The sequence below is a fragment of the Geotrypetes seraphini genome, chromosome 2, assembly GCF_902459505.1.
Source record: "Geotrypetes seraphini chromosome 2, aGeoSer1.1, whole genome shotgun sequence".
Classification (NCBI taxonomy): Eukaryota; Metazoa; Chordata; class Amphibia; order Gymnophiona; family Dermophiidae; genus Geotrypetes; species Geotrypetes seraphini.
In genome coordinates this window covers 167,441,378-167,464,197 of record NC_047085.1, presented here as the reverse complement: position 1 = coordinate 167,464,197, position 22,820 = coordinate 167,441,378, and the positions used below count along the sequence as shown (strand labels likewise).

Genomic DNA, 22,820 nt, shown 5'->3' with positions numbered 1-22,820 from the left:
GGGGAAATCCACTGCTTATTCCTAGAATAAACAGCATAAAATCTGTTATACTACTTGGGATCTAGCTAGGTACTTGGGACCTGTGTTGATTACTATTGGAAACAGGATACTGGGCCTGATAGACTTTTGGTCTGTCCCAGTATGGCAATTCGTATGTTCACAGCTATAACTCTAATATTATGAGCTGGGATAGTGTGTAGTTATTGATGGCAGTCCCTACCCTATTTGAGTCGAACAAAACAAAAAGTTTGATGGACTTTTATAGGACTTCAGCCTGTTTCAAACAGAAGGCCAAGGATCTCTTGCAATCCAATGTATGCAGTTCGCATTCATCTTTTTTAGGTATGAGGCATGGGAAAAAATGTTCTTAGAATGATAAATTGGTAAGACGGAAATCTGACATTACCATAGGAAGAAACTTTGGATGAATGTTGTTAAAGAATTAGTATTAGGTGGATTGGTTACTAAAGCCTGGAGCTCACTAACTCTACACACTGAAGCTGCTGCCCTCAAAAATAAGAATTTCCAGATTGCTTAAAACTACATTGAGGTCCGATGACACCATGGTAGGCTCGATGGGTGGCTTCAATAGAAACAAATTCCACATGAATGAAAGAACTAAAGGCTGTACAGAGTTGCTTTTTTCCCCTTCTACTTGCTAGTAATAAGCATCAATTGCACTAAGATGTACCCCAGTGGAGATGGTTTACAAACCTGACTCAGAGAAATGTAGAAGGCATTCAAGCATCTTTTATGTGAGTTCCCATTATAAAATTGTTCTTAGTTTGGATTCCGCACCCAACTTTAGGTGCGAGAACCTAAGCTTGCTGAATCCTGGTATAACCCTGGTGCATAAATTGGGCAAGTAAATCTGGTACTCTACAACACTGCATCTACATTTTGGGAACATCCCTGACTTGCCCATGCTTCACTCATTGCCACACCCATCTTTTTGGTTCCATCGAGACAATTTAGGTGCTTAGTAATATAGATGCATGTGCAAATCCAAATTCATGCCAATTAACATCAAATTGATTGTTGACACTTTAATTTGTTAACTCTTAGAGTGCGCATCTGTCCCACCCAACTACATTTGGGTGACATATACAGAATCCGGGGGATAATGGCCCCCAGTGGCTTTTCATTTTCAGATTGTCAAAAAAGACACACAAGGCTTAATCATACCAAGATTTCAATAAAATTCTAACCCCCCTCTCTTACGAAACTGCGATAGGAGTTTCTAGCATGGGGAGCTGTGCTGAGGGCTCCTTTTACAAAGGTACGCTGGTGTTTTTAATGCGCGCACCGGATTAACGCTCATAGCATGCACTAGCTGAAAATCTACTGCCTGCTTACGCTATTCTGCGCATTAAGGCCCTAGCGCACCTTTGTAAAAGGAGCCCAGAATGGCCCGCGCTGCTCCCGACGCTCATAGGAACTCATTGGGCGTCAGGAGCAGCAAGGGTCATTCAACGTGGCTCTCTGCGCTAGAAACTGCTATCGCAGTTTCGTAAAAGGAGGTATAAGTCTTACCTTGAGTGGGAATTATAAAAGAGAAGCCAAAATGTTGAGTTTCGGAACTAAGACAATATAACTAGAGAAGAAGAAAAGATCTTTTCACTAAATATTATCAAGCTCAAATATTTGGCCCGATTCTGAATGCAGCATTCACATAGAAGCTGTCTTGAAGACAATGAGAGCCCAAACCAACTCCACATAGAACTTATTTTGTCCTAAATATATAGGACCTAAAATCCAAGGTAGTTCTCAGAGTAACAAGACCTGCTACCATGAGTACCTGAATGTACAATAGATTTGAAGCTTGTAGGCAGCATATAAACTATTCTAATATGGCTGATATTCAGCTGGCTTCAGTCAGCAATTTTATGTCCTCCACCAGCTGTATTCCCAGATATTCAATGCTGGACCATTTCCAGGCACCGACATTAAATATCTGGTTGTGCTTTGGCTGCTAAAACATAGGCAATATTAAGCCCTCAATCACATAAAATGAACCTCATAAATGCAGGACTGCTTTTTATGTGGCTCAATTTAAGGGCTCCTTTTACAAAGGTGCGCTAGTGTTTTTAGCGTACGCACTGGATTAGCGCGCGCTACCCGAAAAACTACCGCCTGCTCAAGAGGAGGCGGTAGCGGCTTCCGCGCATGGCATTTTATCGTGCGCAAAGCGTGTGCTAAAACCGCTAGCGTGCCTTTGTAAAAGGAGCTCCTAAGTGATTTTCTTATGTGGTTAAGGACTGAATATTGACACTTAACCACTTGCAAGTGCTAACTGCACCTCTGCAATGTCCACAAGTTAGCCAGTTTAGGCTTAAGTGCTAACCCCCAAATTATTTATATAGCACAATTCTACAAGCTGTGTGTACTTTTTATAAAATTGCACTTACTACTACTACTATTTATTTATTCAATTTTCTATATTTTTCTCCCAGAGGAGCTCAGAATGGTTTACATGAATTTATTCAAGTATTCAATCATTTTTCCCTCTCTGTCTGGCTCACAATCTATCTAATGTACCTGGGGCAATGGGGGGATTTAGGGGTCCTTTTACTAAGGTGTGCTAGCCGTTTTAGCACATGCTAAATATTAGCGCACGCTAACGCATCCATAGGATATAATTGACGCAGCTAAATATTAACTCACGCTAACGCATCCATAGGATATAACAGCTAGCATGTCTTAGTATAAAGACCCCTATGTGACTTGTCCAGGGTCACAGGGAGCAGTATGGGTTTGAACCCATAACTTCAGGGTGCTGAGGCTGTAGCCTTAACCACTGTGTCACTCTGGAATTCAAAATGTAGCAGAAGTGAGCCAGGTATAGGACAATGAAGCCATTGTGACATCACTGATGAGGTTGGCTCTTATTGGTGGAATGAGACATTATGACATCACAATACCAGTTCTGGTTATCAGAGGCTGAAATGTTTCACACTATTTATTTATTCAATTTTCTATACTGTTCTCCCAGTGGAGCTCAGGACAGTTTACATGAATTTATTCAAGTACTCAAGCATTCTTCACTGTCTATCCTGGTGGGCTCACAATCTATCTAATGTACTTGGGGCAATGGGGGGATTAAGTGACTTGCCCAGGGTCACATGGAGCAGTGTGGGATTGAACCCACAACCCCAGGGTGCTGAGGCTGTAGCTTTAACCACTATACCACACTCTCCCTCTACTACTTATCATTTCTATAATGCTACCAGATATACGCAGCGCTGTACATAGTATATGTAAATGCTTTCTTTCTCCATAGTGGGCTCACAATTTAAGGTGTTTTTTTGTTCATGGGGCAATGGAGGGTTAAGTGACTTGCCCAGGGTCACAAGGAGCTGCAATGGAAATTGATCACAGTTCCCCAGGATTACAGCTCACTGCCCTAACCATTATGCTAATCCTCTCCTCACCTGCAAAATTTAGGTGCACCCACTTAGGCTAGCTAGAACCAGACCTAAATGCCTGCGCCTAAGTTGTGCGCGCACCAGGCATATTCTATAACAATTGTGCATAACTTTTAGGAATGCCCATGACCCACCCCTGGCCACACACAGTTTTCAAATTCATGCACTGCAGCCGATGCATACTTTTTATAGAATCGTGCTTTCTGAGTCGTGTGTGCAACTTTTAATTAGTACCACTTAGCATCCGTTGTGAGGTGTTAATGGCTAATTATCAACCTCAATTAGACCCATTAATCAATTCAGTTGTGCACTTAACATCGGCTATTTGCAAGGATGTGCACCATATACAGAATTTTGGGGAAACAGTGGATAGTCATAAGCACTAAGTAGACCTGAATATTCCTGGTTAGCCCTGGACAAGTGATTTAAATGGCCAGAAGCATCTCCAGGTCATTTAAATCACTTTGAATATTGAGCATAATAATAATAATAACTAGCATTCCCCTGGCCAAATCTGTCATTTTCAGCAAAATTAACCAGATAATACCATCGAAAATCATGCCTGACAGCCTTGATACCGTTCAGATAGTTCCGGGGAAGGTGTGGGGTGGAGCTCAGCTGGAGTTGGAAGTTATTCAGGTTTATGGATATTCAGCATCGGCACCCAGATAATAATTCAGGACAGCAAAAATAGTTCTGCTAACTTGTCCAGATAATTGTATGTATATCAGGGGAACCTGGATAAATTCTGGCAGTTGCCTAATATTCCGACATTCAGCACCTAGCCCTAAATATACAAGTATAAATTTAAATGCCGCAGTCAGCATTTGAAGCCTGCGCTGGCTACGGTAGTTAAAATTCAGGAGAAAGTCCTTTATGGGAAACTGTCTTTTATTTAGCCTTCAAAAATAATTTATTCATATTCTGCCTGATATATTGGTTTTAATTTTTATATATTATTTCAGGCTAAGTTCAGAAACACAAATTACTGAATTATTAGATGGGCAGTTACATGTCAATTGCTTCTGAAATGTAGGTTACCATTTGCTCTTTTGTCAGATATGTTCTACAGTGATTTCAGCAGACCACATAACCTTTTTTCACTCAACAGCTGTTCACTGAGGTAGATCGGCCTACACAGTTCGCAAGCCTGTGCAGTGCTTGGCCAGACTAATAGGCTGTGTAAGTAAATGTTTAATCAGGGTAAACATTTTAGTCTTTTATAGATGCGCCGTGTTAAATTGCATTACTGAGCCAAGAATGAGAAATAATCTGCCTTTGTGGTTGGAAAACACTCCAGAATCACTTCGTAGCCAGATCTTGGCGGCCAACGATCGGCAGTTACCTCATCAAAGGGACTCCTGAGTTAACCCTTGCCAACTGCTTTGTTCAGGAAAATGGAATCGATGGCAGGCATTTCAGAATATCACATTCTCTCTGTATAAATAGTTGATGACTCTTATGAAAATGTAAATATTCAAAAGGCTGACTGAATGTTTTGAAAATGACCATTCTATTTAGTATATGCCCCATTATTGCCACACATGCTTGGCTGGGTTTGTGCTTGGCTTCTCCTTTTCCCTTTTATCAACTGAGAGAGGTATGACTGATGATCATAGAAAGAAAAGGCTGATTGTGTCTCTTAGGGCTCCTTTTATCAAGCTGCGGTAAGTGGTTTAACGTGCGGAATACCACGAGTTCAACTGCCTGCCGCGCTAGTCGCTAACGCCTCCATTGACGAGGCGTTAGTTTTTTGGCGTGCCGCGGGGGTTAGCGAGTGATGAAATGTCCGACGCGCTAACCCCCGTAGCGCACCTTGATAAAAGGAGCCCTTAGTATTTCTTGATTAACCAATGCAATCTTACATAACACAGCAGCCAAATCACAACCCCCTCAAAAGAAACTATACAGGTAGGAAACCGGTTCTGAAAGCCAAGGAACGATTCTGAAAACCAGGAAATGTGGCATCTTTGATGGCTACACAGTGTAGAACCCGGGTTCATTTCTTTATTTCTGAAATGTACGTCGGACAAACTTTCACGTCTTACAATCAGACTTTAATATGCCCATTTTCTTGCTAAGAAGAGACTTTTTTTGTTGTACAGCAATACAATTTACAAAATAGTCTAAATCATTTTTCATTGTCCAGATTCTATGCTTAAGGATGCTAGAGAAAGTTATCCTGCTTACTCCTAGCTTGTACATTATTTAAACGTTTTCGTTTCTATAAAAAGCTGTGGTACCCTGCTTTTCTTCATTTTGTAACCTGGAGTTCTAATGACATTTTATTCTACATATGTCCAGAATGGCAAATAAATAAATAACCAACCAAACCTATATCTTCCACTTCCAGTCTCTGCAGCAATGTTAGAAATGATGGACAGTAATACGCAAAATTAAGCGCTGTCAACCAGGAGCGGTGTTGGGGACACTCCATTCAGAAGACAGATGGCAGGAGTCGACAGCTTCACAATTAAAACCTGAAGCAAGGGATGCCCTGAAATGCAAAACCTCCGCTTCATACCTAATTCACTCTTACATAATCAGAATTGTACTTACATCTACTTTTTTTTTTATATGGACCAAATTAAAAAATAAATACATAAAGACTTATCCTCTGCCTGAAGGCAGCAGTTTGCAAAGTTTAATCTTCACAGTCACTAGACTGAAGATGGTGTGCCTTAGTTTTCACTATAGTTAATTTTTCGTGGATGTAGGGCACGCATGTGATTTCCTGGTCCTACTTGTAGGTTCCAACCTAGAGTGTCTCTTGAGCTGGCTGGTTGCGGCATGTCACTGGTAGAGGCGTGCGCTGTAGCAGGATCTAAAGATATCAGGCAGCGGCATGGGCTACTGGTGCTCCTTGTTCTGGTCTGAGGTGTAGCTGGGAAACGTCTATGCACTAGACACCTTTGTTGAACTGAAACAGTTACCTAAACAAAACAGAGGATGGTTTATTAAACAATATGTCACTAATATATTCATATATAACATTAAAATTGGACTAGGTGCACCATTTTGAGAGACAGCTAGCGGATACAATATGTACTGTCCAAGAACCCACTAGGCCTCCAGGTATGGGCTGGTGGGCTCTTGGGATTAGGGAGATCCTTTTGAAGATAGGGGTTTTTGATCAGGGAAGGGTGTGGGTGTGCTTGGGGGTGGGAGACAGCACCGTGGCCCCCTTTAAGATGCAGCATAGGAGCAATGGGCTGTGGCTTGGTGGCATGATGCTCCCAGACTGATGGACTAACACTGCAAATGAGATAACTCAAAGGCAGCTTTACTCCTTTATCATGGGATCAGCAATCTGTGGAACAGAGGTTAGTGACTCTTGCAGTAAAAGTGATAAAAGTTTGCTTTTTCTCATACCTTAACTTCTCCCACATTTAAATAACAGTATACATTGAGCTGGACATCTGAGGACAAGATGCTAGGAATTATTAGCAAAGGGATGGTAAACAAGACTAAGAATGTTATAAAGCCTCTGTATTGCTCCATGATGCAACCTCACCTTGAGTATTGTGTTCAACTCTTGATGCCTTATCTTAAAAAAGATATAGCGGAAATAGAAAAAAATTCAAAGAAGAGTGACCAAGATGATAAAGGGGATGAAACTCCTCTTGTATGAAGAATGACTAAAGAGGTTAGGGCTCTTCAGCTTGGAAAAAGAGATGGCTGAGGGGAGATATGATTGAAGTTTACAAAATCCTGAGTGGTGCAGAATGGGATACAAGTGGATCGATGTTTTATTTCATGAAAAATTACAAAGACTTAGGGACACTCGATTAAGTTATAGGGAAATAATTTTAAAACCATTAGGAAGAAATATTTTTTCACTCAGAGAATAGTTATGCTCTGGAACACACTGCCATGGGATGTGGTAAGAGTGGGTAATGTAGCTGGTTTAAAAAAAAGATTTGGACAAGTTTCTGGAGGGAAAGTCCATAGTCTGCTATTGAGACAGTCATGAAATGAGGCTTGCTCTGGATTGGTAGCATGGAATTTTACTAGCATTTGGCTTTTTGCCAGTACTTGTGACTTGGAGAGGCCACTGTAAAGATGGAATACTGGGCTAGGTGGACCATTGGTCCGGCACAGAAAGGCCATTCTTAAATTCAAGCATGCTAGCTCCTAATGTGGACATAGTGAGGGTCATTTTAAAAAGTATTTCCATTGCTAACACCGAGCTTTACTAGCGGAACTAGCTTTCGATAACATTGCCTGCTAGACCCACAGGCGAATTGACATGCACACGGCCTGTATGTGCAGGAATAAAGGTTGTCCTGAAGGGGCTGGAGAGGCATTTTCACTTACACATATACAGTGGCATAGTAAGGGGGGGAGTGGGGGGATGTGGGTGGGCCACCCCAGGCGTTATCTTGGCGGGAGCGGGTGGGCCACCCCAGGCGTTATCTTGGCGGGAGCACGACACCTCTCTGCCCCCACCGACACGCTCATGCCCTCCCTTTCCTGCCCCCCATACCTCTTTAAAAATCTTCACCTGCGCGAGCAACTACTCTAGCCTGCTGTTTGCGCTGGCCTGGCAAAAAGTTTGTGTGTAGTGCTTGTTAAGAGGAAGGAGACAAAGGGTAGTGGTGAGGAGCTTGCTTGGAGGAAAAGGATGTTAGTGGAGTGCCGCAGCAGGGATCTGTCTTTAGGCTGGCCGGGTGTTTTGGGTTTTTTTTTAACATCATTGTGAGTTACATTGCAGAAGCACTGCCTGGCACAGTTTCTCTTCTGTGGATGATACCACGCTCTGTAATAGGGTAGACATACTGGAGAGTGTGGATAACATGAGGTAGAATCTGGCAAAGCTTGAAAAAAATGGTCCAGTAATTGGCAACTGAGATTTAATGCTAAAAAAATGCAGGGTCAAGCTCTTGGGCTGCAATAATCCAGGAGGACGGTATAGTATAGGAGGCGAAGCACTTCGGTGTATGAAAGAAAGCGGGACTTAGGGGTGATTGTGTTTGATGATCTCAGGGTACCAAAACAGGTAGAAAAAGCAACAGTCAAGGCCAGGAAGATACTTGTGTGCATAAGGAGAGGCATGACCAGTAGGAAAAGATAGTGCCATTGTATAAGTCTCTGGTGAGGTCCCATTAGAAATATTGCAGTCAGTTCTGGACACCACACCTTCAAAATGATATAAATAGAATGATCCAGAGAGCTGCTACAAAATTGGTTAGTGTTCTTTGTCATAAATCGTATGAGAGCAGACTTAGTATAACATATTTTGGAAGAAAGACAGAAGAGAGAAGATATGATAAAGATGTTTAAATATTTCTGTGGCATTAATGTACAGGAAGTGAGTCTTTCAAATGAAGAAAAGCTTCAGAATGAGAGGGCATAGGATGAAGTTAAGAGGTGATAGGCTCAGGAGTAATTTAAGGAAATACTTTACAGAAAGAGTGGTAGATGCGTGAAATAGTCTCCTGGTAGAGGTGGTGGAGACAGAGGCTGTGTCTGAAGGCAAGAAAGAATGGGACAGGCATATGGGATCCCTTAGGGAGAGGAAGAGATAGTGGATGCTGCGGATAGGCAGACTAGATGGGCTGATAAGAACATAAGAATTGCTATACTGGGACAGACCAAAGGTATATCAAGTCCAGCATTCTATTTCCAACAATGGCCAAACCAGGTCCCAAGTGCCTAGTTAGATCCCAAGTAGTAAAACAGATTTTATGCTGCTTATCCTAGGAATAAGCAATGGATTTACCCAAGCCATTTCAATAATGGCCTATGGACTTCTCTTTTAGGATATTATCCAAACATTTTTTAAACCCTGCTAAGCTAACTGATTTCACCATATTTGCCAGCAACAAATTCCAGTGTTTTATTATACATTGTGTAAAGAAATATTTTCTCTGGTTTGTTTTAAATCTACTACCTAGTACTGTCATCGTATGGCCCCCTAGTCCTAGTATTTGTGGAAACAGTAAACAAGTGATTCACATCTTCTCTTTTCAATCCACTCAGTAATTTATGGACCTCTATCATATTTCCTCTGAGTTGTCTCTTCTCCAAGCTGAAGTGCCCTAGCTGCTTTAGTCATCCCATCCCTTTTATCATTTTCATCACTCTTCTCTGTACCTTTTCTAATTCTGCTATATATTTTATTAGATACAGCAACCAAAATTGCACACAGTATTCAAGGTGTGGCAATACCATAGAGCGATACAAAGGCATTATAACATTTTCATCTTTGTTTTCTATTCCTTTCCTGATAATTCTTAACATTCTACTTGCTTTCTTAGCTGCCACCACACACTGAGCTGAGGGTTTTAATGTATCCTCAACGATGACACAACAGTGTATTCTTTTCTTGGGCAGTGACTTCTATCGTGGAACCCTGCATCACAGTTTTCTTTCCCATATGCATCACTTTGCACTTGCTCACATTAAACGTCATCTGCCATTTTGATGCCCAGTCACTCAAGGTCCTTTTGCAATTTTTCACAACTTTGAACAACTTTGTGTCATCAACAAATTTAATTATCTCACTAGTTGTTCCCATCTCTAGATCATTATGGAAATTAAGAACTATCATAAAGTTTTTTGATAGCGAGTCTTTTCAGCTACTAGTTCAATCTATTGTACTATTAACTCTGGACTACTGTAATATAATTTATCTAGGGTTGCCTAAAAAGATTATATTAAGACTCCGACTGGTGCAAAATGCTGCAGTTCGCCTGATTTTTAATCTAAAAAACATATGATCATATTAGTCCTTTTTATACTAAGTTGCATTGGCTGCCTTTTGGGGCCAGAGTGCTTTTTAAGTTCGGGTGCATTTGCTACAAGGTGCTATTTGGATTATCGCCTTCATATTTGACTTCCTATCTGAAACTTTCATACTCAACAAAAGGTACTAGAAATCCAGGTAAGTTCATCTTCCCTACTTCAAAGGCCTGCCGTTATAAGACTTTTTTAGACAGGACCTTCGAGTACCAGGCTGGGAAGATGAATTCCTGGTTAAGTCCGATGATTGTTCAATCCAATTCTTACCTTACATTCGCAAAACACTTGCAAACCGGTGCACTCGTAAACCGAGGTACCACTGTATAATAGATTGGTGAGGCAAGATTTCCCTAGATTAAATCCATGTTGGCTTTCTCTCATTAATCCACGCTCATGCATATGTTCTGTCATTTTGCTCTTTATATTAGTCTATTTGCCCAGCACCAACATCAGAGTCACCAGTCTATAATTTTCCGGATCACCTCAGGAGCCCTTTTTAAAAATTGCCGTCATGTTGGTCACCTTCCAGTCTTCCGATACTATGCTGGATTTTATAGATAAAATTACTAACAATAGTTCTGCAAATTATTTTTCAATTAACCATGTCGTCTGCCATTTGATTTTCTTTCTCCGTTTTTAATACATGGAATATATCTAGTCTGCACTTCCAGGATGGTATTTTGAATAACATCTATGCCTGATGTAATTTTTTGACCTTTGCAGCTGCTCCTTTAAGTTTCTTTTTTTACCATTCTCCTCATGTTATCATAATTTCATTTTTTAAAGTTAAATGCTATAGTATTGGATTACTTGTGTGGACTTATGTGGACATGGAAACATGGAAAGTTCACCGATAGAGACAGAAGATAGGGGAGGAGGAGACTGTAAGGGCAAGTGGGAGGGTGTACTTCAGGTGGGGTGTGTGGCTTCACCTGGTCTGAGCTGAAGTATTGTAGTTGCAGACCGCAGTTGGAAATAAATTCCATAACCAAAAGCTCTTTATAGTGAAGAGAGTGAGTGTTGGACAGCATGTTTTCTGTGTTTACTATTCTGTGCAGGTTACCCCCATACCTTTTAAAATGTGAAATTCATTTCTGTTTTGCTTTGAGTAGAAATGTTCTACATTTTATTCCATTCTCTTGCCATATAAAGAACCTCTGTGTTTAGCCCACACTTTTTCTGAATTCTGTCACTTCTTTTTTTTCCCCACCATCTCCACAGAACAGCATTCCAGGCATTCACCACTCTTTCTGTGAACAAGTATTTCCTGTTGTTCCTTTTAAATTTATCTCCTTGTAAATTTATTTTATGTGCATTCAGCCTTGTTTCAGTTTCAGCTGAAAATGCTAGTGCATTTTTAGCTGAAATCAAACTTTGGACTGTATCGCTCCCCCTTTTTCTGAAGAAGCCAAGTCCATCTGTCTCTCCTTTCTTGAACAGGAAGCGCCATCCCTCCCCGTCCCTGTCCCCCCCTAAAACCCCCAGGAGGATCCCCTTCCCAGACCTACCTTAACCCTAGTAGTCTAGTGGCCTAATTGAAGCTGGAGTGATCCTGTCACTCCTGCCCCTGCCATCTTCGCCATCAAAATGGATGCTGAGACCTTCAGAGGCAGTCTTGGGAGACTGCTGCAGAAGGTCACAGTAGCCATTTTGAGACTGGAGCTGGTATAGGAAAGAGCGATTCACAGTGATTCCACCTAATGCTGGCTCCAATCTCAAAATGGCTGTTGTGATCTTCAGTAGCAGTTTTGTGAGGCTTCCACTGAAGGTAATCAGCAGCCATTTTGACAGCAGGAATGGAAGGAGCAGGAGTGACTGGGGATTGCTCCTGCTTCAATTGGGCCTATAGTCTACCAGGGTTTAAAAAAGAGCTATGATGAATGAATCTGGGAGGGGGGGTGTCTCGGGGGCAGGGAGAAGGGAGTCAGCAGCTCTGTTTCATTGCGAGGATAGGGACTGAGTGCTGTTTTAGCTGAAACCAATCAGTTAATTTCAGCAGCAGACTTAGTTTTAGTTGAAATTGAAAAAGTGTTTTTGGTTAGCCTCTAACTTAGTCTTCAAATGGTGCAAAGGCTTTAGGATGTTGATATCAGTCCACTTTAAAAATGAGTAGGTTGAGTTTCTAAATTTAGGATCCAAATAAGGGTGTTGTTAAGGAGTTGAGTTAAACTGAAGACAACTATTTAGGAACTTAATTTGGGGATCCAAATCTAGATGACATATTTGAGGCCTAAACTCAGATTCCTACCTTTCAGTTTTCTAAATATAGGGGAATATTCCTCCCCCAAAATATAGGCCCTATGTGAAGTACTGAGAAATATTTGAAAACTGACCCTTTAGAGCAGTGTTTTTCAACCTTTTTACACCTAGGGACCGGCATAAATAAAATAATTATTTTGTGGACTGGCATCAGTCCACACACCGGCGGTTGAAGAACACTGGGCTAAGTTGTGGGCCAGACTCTGACCATCTCTACCCAATCTCCACCCCAGACCCTGCCCCCATAGTCCTAATTGTAACACCATTTTTACCATTCATTTTTCATATATACACATCATATATCATCTTATTAACAACGCATCGATCGCACCGCGGACTGGCAGTTGAAGAACACAGTTTTGGGACTGATGCACATGCCGGCCCTGTGGACCGGTAGGAAATTTCTGTGGACCGGCACCGGTCCATGGACCGGAGGTTGAAGAACACTGCTTTAGAGCACAGACTCTAAGGAAATATCCATTAGTGGCACAACACTGGAACAATTTATGGGTAACATATATGTATTTGAATCACATGAAAGAAATACTGATGCAAGGTTTTGGGGGTTTTTTTGTTTTAAAACTCCTCTGACATATTGAAAGCTTTTTTTCTGGTGTTAGCAGTGGTAAAGCTAACCACAAAGCAATGGAAATGGTAATGATCTCATTCTGTTGATGCCAGTACTGATGCTTTTCTTTGTAACAGATTGTTTGCTTGTTTTCCAGTTCTGCTTGTTCCAGTTCTGAATGTTCCTCATTTGAGGAAACAAATTCACACTGATTTACAAGAATGATTTTTTTTTCTACCACTTAAGTGTGGCATCTTTCAGTGTAGCTTCTTTGACCTTACTGGCAAGACAATCATTCATGCTTCTCACTGGGTATAAAAAAAAAAAAATGAGGCGGTTGTCATCTGATTTTCTAAGACAGTCCCACATGAAAAGTCAAGAAAGCAAAAGGAGTGGAAATATCCACATGGATAGACCAGGACGATAACATAAGAACATAAGAATTGTGCTGGGTCAGACCAGTGGTCCATCCTGCCCAGCAGTCCGCTCACGCGTCGGCCCTCAGATCAAAGACCAGTGCTCTAAATGAGTCCAGTCTCACCTGCGTAGAAGTCTTTACTGATACAGTGAAGGACTTATACACATAAATTATAAAAATCATAAACCTATGAAGAGAGACTTTGGGTGTTTCTCAGAGAGAATGACATTTAAACCAATAAAAACACTAGACATACAGCACTGGAAGTGATTTTATTGGCTTAAACATCATTCTCTCTGAGAAACGCCCAAAGTCTCTCTTTGTGTGTTTATAATTTTTATCATTTCCTGTATGTGTATAAGTCCTTCACTGTATCACAGAGAACTCCTGAAAAAGGCTTCACAGCCAAAACACAGACTGTACTGTATTAGGTGTGTTTTTTCACTTAACCATCCTAACAGCAAAAAGCAGCATGTGTTAGGTGCAAAGGCTGTGCACTAATTGTTGGGAGCATGCTCCCAACTGTGACTTCTGTGACTAACGCATAGACAGGTGCATTAGCTTGTACAGAACCTGGTCGCAATTAGGAGGCGCAGGCAAAACATGAAATGGAGAACCTCAACTACCAGAATCTGTGAGCGGTGGAGCTAAAAAAAAAATAAAAATACGCATTTCTTCTTGTACTAAGCAAAAACTGAAAATAACGAAGTCAAAATTCAAACCTGGCACTCACTATATTTTTTTTTTTAAAATTTTGCCAGTGATATTTAATAAAATACATAATTTCGGCTCCACCATTCATATAGGTCCCCTTTTATAAAGGCAATTATTGCAGGGGGCCACAGTAATTGCTCCAACGCTCATAGGGATTGTTTGCTGTGCGGCCGCTGCTACCACACCTTTATAAAAGAGGGGATAGTGGCATTGAATATATATGTAATATAGTTGTCTAGATTGTAAACCGCTTTGACCTTCTGAATTGCGGTATAGAAAATGTTTGTTGACTGTGTTATTCATGTTCTCTTGTTGACTCCTTAATAAAAATGATATAACCCCTCCCCCCCACACACACACCAATTACCAGGTGCCACGGTTTGTGAGCATGCTGGGACAGAGAAGGGAAACACTTAAGAGTATCTGATTACTATTCAAAGTATTGTAAACCGCTTTGGGTGAATCTCGTCTTGAAAAAGGTGGTTAATATATCCAAATAAAGAAATGATTATGGATATATTGTTCTGACCTTCCTTGGTTTACCTCTGTATTTATTTGACCAGTAGCCTACCAGTGATTGCAATCTTAAAGTAGCACCTTTTGGGCTGCTTAGTTCTTTAATGAATTTCTTTAGTTCCCAATTTACATAGAACTTAAAGCCTCTTTGGTAAGATACCATTGGCTGCCTTTCACTAGCAAGAACAATAAAAACAAGTAAAACTAAATGCAGAGTAATTGTGCAGAACAAAGCCCAACTTTGCATGCATTTTTGTGCTTCAGCAGTTCTGTAACAGCATAAAGCCTTGATAAATGAAGCCCATTAATGAATTAATTCCTTGCTGCACCTCTGTCTGAGAAAATTGCCTATTGAAGTGAGCTGGAAACCTTATCCAAAAACTGTGCTGTAGCTTATCTTCTCAGATTCCATTCAAAGTACAAAGACAAAGCATATTATGCACAGAGCATAATGGAACAGAGCACTATGCCCAGAAATCCGTAACTACAAATGTTTAGTTTGTTCAGGTGAATATGAGGGGTCACTGAAAAGTTCTCAATCCAACCAACAAAGTTGGGTCAGCCTCCATCGAGGGTTATACACTTGGGGGCTGATTCTAAAACGGTGTCCCAATTGTAGGCAGTGGTAGTTTTCTACTGCCATCTAATGGACCAATTGGGATGCATGTTTAAAAAAAAATTAATGGGGTGTAGGCATTGTGGCCCGGATTCCGTATAGGACGCCTGGTCTCAGAAGCCGCCTAAGCGGCTTTTGAGATTCACATTTGGGTGTCCTATATAGAATCATGTCTGTCCTGACGGATAGATGCCTAATCCCGCCTAAGCATTTTGCTGGCCTATATTTCAGGCGTCTATCGTGGCCCTAGGGAGATGCTTATGGCCGCCTAAGCTTATCTAAGGCCACTTCCGGGTGAAACCACACCCACACATAGCCTTGGGTTCACGAAGATGCCTACAATGTAGGCAGCCTGCCTGAGTGTTGGTTTTTTTTTTTTTTTAAATGCATACCAATTTAATAATTGACTCCAGTTGAAACACTGCGTTTGTGCTTCAATACCTGATCTCCTTAAATTGAAATCTATACCTGACCTTCTTCAATATATTGTCACCATAACCCCACTTAGGGGTGTAGCCTCCAAATGGTACACATTATAGAGACAAACCTCCTCAGTGTCTATATCACAAATGATGAGCGCATGGCATGCTGATTTTGAAATTTCAGCTGATGATGAGATATGGCAAAAAGCGTGGACTAGGGTATTTAAATCCACTTGATCAGTAGCAGTCTTACAATCAATTGACTTTTTACTGCATCGGTCACATTGGACACCACAGAAAATTGCTAAATTTTCTAATAAAGGCTCCAATCTATGTTGGTCCTGTTGAAAATTTGTAGGCACGCTACTTCACATGATTTATCTATGCCCACATCTTAAATTGCATTGGGATAAAGTCTGGAACACTATATCCACCATTTTAAACATCAAAGAACCCCTACACCTTAAAATTATTATTCTTGGTCAACAGGGCCTTGCACATTCTTTGTATGAATCCAGTGCTTAATATATTACTGTTTTTGGCTATAAAAAATATCCTGCATTGTTGGAAGGTCTTACCTAAAGTAGAATTCATCATATGGTGGAACACGGTAAATTTGAAAGCATTATCGCTGAAAAACATAGCTCTACTAATTCTTTCCACCAAATTTGGAGCCCCGTCCAATCTTATTGTGCTTTGGATCATTGACATGTAGTACCTCAGTGTTAATATATGAGTTATCAAATGAAGCTATTCTTTGAAGCTTGTTGGGAACTCTTCATTCATACTATCAGCCATAGTTAAATGTACTGGTCTTACTATATATGCTGGACATGAGACACTAGTTGTATGGCCTTATAGTCAACATCATTTGATGTATATCATTTGTGATATAAACAACTAGTTGATTTCATGTTATAGTTAACTACTGTATATTTATATATTTTTATTGATTAATTGTATATTTCTATTGATTTGTATATCTTGATTATTTATCTTAAAATTAATAAAATATATTTTTTTTAAAAAGTGCAAAATACTATCTTATATCGATGATCTTAAAGCAGATATTATCCTGCTTCAGGAAACTCATCTTAATGACTCTGGCTCCATTAAGTTTCTGAAACAAGGTTTCTGTACCCCCTTATTTTCCCCTGTTTTGAATGGAAAAAATGGTGTCATTACTTTAATTAAACAACATCCATCCATTTCTATATTATCCAACTCTCATAATACTTATGGTAGATGGGTTAGTACCAAACTCTCTATATCCAATCGTGCATTGCATATTATTAATATCTATGCACCAAATGTGGATTCTCCTGAATTTTTTCATAATTTGGCTAATCATATCCTACAAGACCCTGACACTCCCATTATTATTGGAGGTGATTTCAATCTTATTCTAGCTCCATCTAAGGATAGGATATCACATGCCTCATACAAGAAATCAAAGTCCTGGTTTGCATTATGTGATATTATTTCCCAGCTTCACTTAACAGATCCATTGAGACTTCACCACAAAGATATTGAGCAATTTACGTTCTTTTCAGCTCCTCATTCTACCTACTCCAGGATCGATTATTTTTTAGCTAGCTCATCTATCTTGCCACACATCACCTCTTCTGACATTCACCCCATTACAATCTCAGATCATGCTGCTATTGCCCTGACTACTCCTCGCTGAGGACCAATTTTCAGAATGCATAACTGCTGCTATCCAGGAATTTTTCAATTCAACATTGGTTGGTTTTAAAAGTATTTCCCTGTAACTCTGTAACTTCATCGAGTGTCCCCTAGTCTTTGTAATTTTTGATGGAGTGAAAAATCAATCCACCTGTACCTGTTCTACTCCACTCAGGATTTTGTAGACTTCAATCATATCTCCCCCCAGCCATCTCTTTTCCAAGCTGAAGCGTTCTAACCGTTTTAGTCTTTCCTCATACGAGAGGAGTTCCATCCCCCTTACCATCTTGGTCGCTCTTCTTTGAACCTTTTCTAGTGCCACTATATCTTTCTTGAGATAAGGAGACCAGAATTGAATGCAGTACTCCAGGTGAAGTCGCACCATAGAGCAATAAAGGGGCATTATGACATTCTTAGTCTTGTTAACCATCACTTTTTAAATAATTCCCAGCATCCTGCTTGCTTTCTTGGCTGCCGCCGCAGAAGGTTTAATTGTATTGTCTACAATGATACCCAGATCCTTGTCTTGGGTGCTAACCCCTAAGGTGGACCCTAGCATCCGGTAACTGTGATTCAGGTTATTCTTCCCAATGTGCATCACTTTGCATTTGTCCACATTAAATTTCATCTGCCAAATTATGTACTTAAATTTAGGCACAGGATCCATACATAAATTTTATGTACACTGTAAGTCAAAAAAGGGGGTGCAGAAATGAGCATGTCATGTGTGGATCAACCAATCAAATCAATGCACTAATTTTAGATATTTATCAAGGTGCCAATACATTCAAGTCAATATTAAAGCCAGAATAAACACTTTCTTAAGGCTATGAGAACACCTTGTTCAAATTTTCCCCGACCCTCAGTGGCACCACTCAGGACTCAAACTTCTCATCGTGTAGCAGTCAATACTACACCGGAGGTAGATGGCTAAGGGGATTGAGCCTTGAAAAAGCAAGCTAGGCGAAACATGTCGGCTTTGACATCCCTTAATAGTGCTGACATCTCTAACCAAGAAGACTTAGCCATATTTTAAGCTAAGTATTCACCTTTATAAGAATTTATCAAATAATAATTTAAACAAGATTAAGCTCTACTAAAAAGTAATAGACCCGATGACGAACTGACACATAAAGCTTAGGACGATGAGAAGTTTGAGTCCTGAGTGGTGCCACTGAGGGTCGGGGAAAATTTGAACAAGGTGTTCTCATAGCCTTAAGAAAGTGTTTATTCTGGCTATAATATTGACTTGATGTGTGGATCAACGACATTCTTTTACATTACACTTGTAGTTATAGATTAGGAGCATCCACACCTAAATACAGACACAGGCATTTGCACCAATGTTTTCATTGGTGTAAATGGCCATGCCTAAAGTTAGGCACAGTTCCCAGGTGTAAGCGCTATTCTATAAACTGCATCTAAATTTAAATGCAGTTTATAAAATAGCTTTTTTTTTTTCCTTAGCTTGTAGCATGTCCAAATCAAATGGAACAGCCATTTTATGGAGGAACACTTTCAAAAAGTAGGGATGTTATCCAAGGTTTTGAATATACAGTTGCAGACTTGAAGGAGTCTGGGACTGGTTTTCCTGAGTCTTGAACTAAGTTTTCTCCTTAATAAAATACTGAATTATGTTTAATTGCAGACCTGACTTATCTTATGTTCTAGCCTGCCTGCACTGAGTGTTGTTGCTTGGGCGTTTTAGCTTCTTGTGGTTATCTCAGCATATACAATATTGTATTCCACCCTCCTGGACATGTAACAGAAAGATTGCAGGGCTTAGATAAGTGACCTGCTTAGGACTAATGATTGTTAAGAAAAGTAACACGTGAGAAGTTTTTTCTAGCATTCAGTTGTATAGCCAGAAAAATGTATAAATATCACTGTAACTTCCTGGTTTCGAGACTTCTGAAGCTGCCAGCTTGGGGGCTCAGGAATCCGCATATGCTGAATAAAATATACCTGTCACTTTCTTCACATCTCTGATTATTGTGGCTGACCAAGTGACCTTTTAGATTTTATAAGAGAAGCAAAGCCAGCGTTCCATTTTTGTTGGGGGGGGGGGGGAGGGGAGAGGCGTGTATTTCCTATTCACTGTATTAAATATTGTACCTTTACTGGCTGGGTTGCTGAAGCCTTGCCAGCTTAAGAGAGGTAAGCACAATTGCCCCCTCCATCATTTGTGCACATCCCAGGTCCAATTGCACAATTAACTGATGTGAATGCTTCAAAATATGATTATTTTGCCTTTGGCTCCATCCAAACCATACCCACAACATGACTCTTTGAAGCTAGGCATACAGTGAACCAACATGTATAAGTAGCAACTTTTTTACAATCACTAATTTCCAAAAATCCTCAACAAAGATGCATCAAATGACTCTGCATATAAGGGAGACCCAGCATGTACATATTTATGTCACAATAAACATTGCAAATAACAGGAAGACCTGAATGGTTGTGTGGTCACCAGAATAGGTTTAGAAGTCCTCATTTAAACAGAAATGAAGGAAAAAGCTGAGTCAACTTTGAAGTAAAACAGAGCTGAAATGTGTTTTATTGAATATTACTGCGTTGTTTTTGCAAACCGTTTTTTAGTTGATATTTTACAATGCTTTCATTTTTTATGGGTGTCCATTTGTAAACTGTATTGAATGGTTTTAATTAGATAAGTGATATTTAAGTGCATTTTTAAATAACTAAATATTGGCCACTCAAATATAGGTTCCACACTGATTACTGCCGGCTAAATTATCCAGTGATATTAAGTGCTGGGCCATAACTAGGCACCAGTACTGAATATCCCAGGATAATTTTGGGCAGCCTGGCCACCTGGAGCTTATGCGGCCGGGATGCATAACAGTAATGTGGCTCAGGCTGAATATCAGGTTAGCCACATATTTGTTTGTTTTAAAATTCAAATCCCCCTGAGTCCTGACTCTCCAATCCTCCTTCCAACCCCCATGATGCCCCTTCCCTCATCCCCCCAGCCTGTGGCCATAGCTTTCCTCCTCTACCAGGTCACCCCTCCATATGTAGGTAAGCCCCCATGGGCCTATCTAAGTACCTGATGGTCCAGCATGGGGTCTTTGGAGTCAGGAGCATGGTCCCCCTCACTTCTGCTACCTTGTGACTATCTTCCAAAATGGTTACCTCTCACGGTAGCTTGTGGTACTACAGGAAGTATCGTAAACTGCTATAAGAGGTCGTGGCAGCCATTTTGGAAGGCAGCTGCAAGGAGGCCATGTTCTTGCTCCTGAAACTCCCCTGCTGGACTGTCAGATACTTTGATAGGCCGGGGGAGGGGGGGGGCGCATGGGAGAGTGGGGAAGTCTGGTGGGGGAGGAAGGGGAGCTTTGCCATGGGCTGGGGGGAGAGGGATCAGAGGGTCAGGAGCTCCAGAGGGCTTTTTTAAATTTAAATTTAAAATGCTTATGCAGGCTCCAGCCCAATATTCAGCTGGGGGTCTGCATAAAACTAAATGGGTGAATTTAGGACAGCTTTTGAGGTGTCCTAAATTCACTCACTTGGATTATAAGGGCTTCAGCTGAATATTGCTGGAGTCCACATAAGTCCCAGTTCTTCCCCATCACTACCCCTTGGCATGCCGCTGACCAGCCCATTTTTAGGGAGTCAATCAGAGCCGATATTCAGTAGCACTGCCCAGCTTAGTGCTGCTGAATATTGCCATTTAGTCATCGATCGATGATTTAAGCAGGTCAGAGCCTCTCTGGCCTGCTTAAGTCACTCTGAATATTGGGCCCCAAATACCTAGAGATGTATACTTCTTAATGTTTCTTAATGTCAAATATGTATAACTCACTGTTAGCAGTAAAAGGCAGTGCCTGCCAAGAAATATCACAACATTAATGAAAAACCCTCTCGAATCAATATTTAAAAGCACTTATCTTGATAGCACCCAAAGATACCTAAATGTGATGATAAATAGTTTGCATACCAGTACATTACTTTATAATCTGCATTGGCTTCCCATGTATTTTAGAGTTCAGTTCAAATGTGCCTGTGTCATTTTCAAAATTCTCTTTGGAATCTTCTCTCCGTTAGTCCCTCTATCTTGGAATCTTTATAGATTCTCGTTTGCAAGGGGCGATCAACAATTTAAGCTATCTTGTCCATCTAGTAAAGGTATCAAAAGAACCAAAGCTTTTGGTAAATCTCTGTCTTTCAAGTTCACCCAACTTTGGAATGATCTTCCACTTTTCTTGCAAAGTTTTAATTATCTTTCATCCTTTTGCAAGTCTCTGAAAACCACCCTGTTCACCAAACACTTTGGCAATTAATTCCTCTTCCACTTCTGCTGCGTTACTATGTGCTTAATTTAATTACTGTTTTATATTTTCATTACCTTATCTAACTACTGTAAACCGAGTCGAGAATTCTTGGATTGAGGGCTAGGTATACAAAACTAAGCATTTGATTAGATTAGAACTTACATCGTGAACCCTCCAGGGATAGGGAAATACATAGTGAACCTGAATGTAACTTGCCTTGAGCTACTACTGAGAAAAAAAGTGAGAGCAAAATACAAATTAATAATAGTTTGAGAGGGATCTACACATAAGCAGAGTCTGATAGAGCATGGGAGTGGAGCACAATTACACAAGTAAATTATAGAATGCCATAACTTATGTTTTTCAGCATTTCCACTAACTGTATAGCTGGCATAAGTGCTCACTCCTAAATGTATTCATGTTTATATACTTGGTTATTTTAGTATTCTTGTAAAATAGTGGGTGGTACAAGACAGGGAATAGCTTAGCTTGTCTGCTTGGGGGAGGGAAGGGGTGATCAAGCAGATTGCAGAAAGTTAGAAGAGAACAGCCCCAAGCAAGAGGAAGGGATTAACCCTGGCTGCAGGGATGAGGGAGATGGAAGCAGAGTAGCCTTTTAGCAGATGCCTGCATAACCCATTTGTAAGCAGCAGTGGCGTAGTGAGGGTGAGAGGCGCCTAGGCCCCTCCCCCATCCTCATCTCTGTCCCCCCCCGCTCCTTCTCTGAACCCTCCTGCCATAGACACCATTACCGACAGCAGGAAAATCAAGTCTCTGCTCTTTCCACCGATGCCGCATGTTAAATGCATGAAAGCCACCAAACCGTTTCTGCCCCTGAGGAAGGATCGAAACGGAGCTCTGTTGGGCAGTTACTTTGCCTCATATATTGAGGTGAGTTGCATGTTTATTTTTTTGCACTTAATATGTTTTGAATTTGAATATTTGCCACTTAGAATTTCCCAAACTAAATGGGGGTCAGTCACTTGGACTGTTTATTTATTTAATTTTCTATACCGTTCTCCCAGGGGAGCTCAGAACGGTTTACATGAATTTATTCAGGTACTCAAGCTTTTGTCCCTGACTGTCCCGGCGGACTCACAATCTATCTAATGGACCTGGTGCCATGGGGAGATTAAGTGACTTGCCAAGGGTCACAA

General features: G+C 40.7%; 1 protein-coding gene across 2 annotated transcripts in view; it reads right to left on the bottom strand.

Annotated features, from left to right (window-relative positions):
- Nucleotides 1–5,424: 5,424 nt before the first annotated feature.
- Nucleotides 5,425–22,820, bottom strand: part of DOK6 (docking protein 6) — a 724,151-nt gene continuing 706,755 nt past the window's right edge. For both annotated transcript variants that reach the window (XM_033933725.1, XM_033933726.1), the window contains one exon: nt 5,425–6,358. In XM_033933725.1, the coding sequence (XP_033789616.1) occupies nt 6,107–6,358 (252 nt within the window). In that variant the 3' untranslated portion in view covers nt 5,425–6,106. The remainder of the gene's footprint in view (nt 6,359–22,820) is intronic.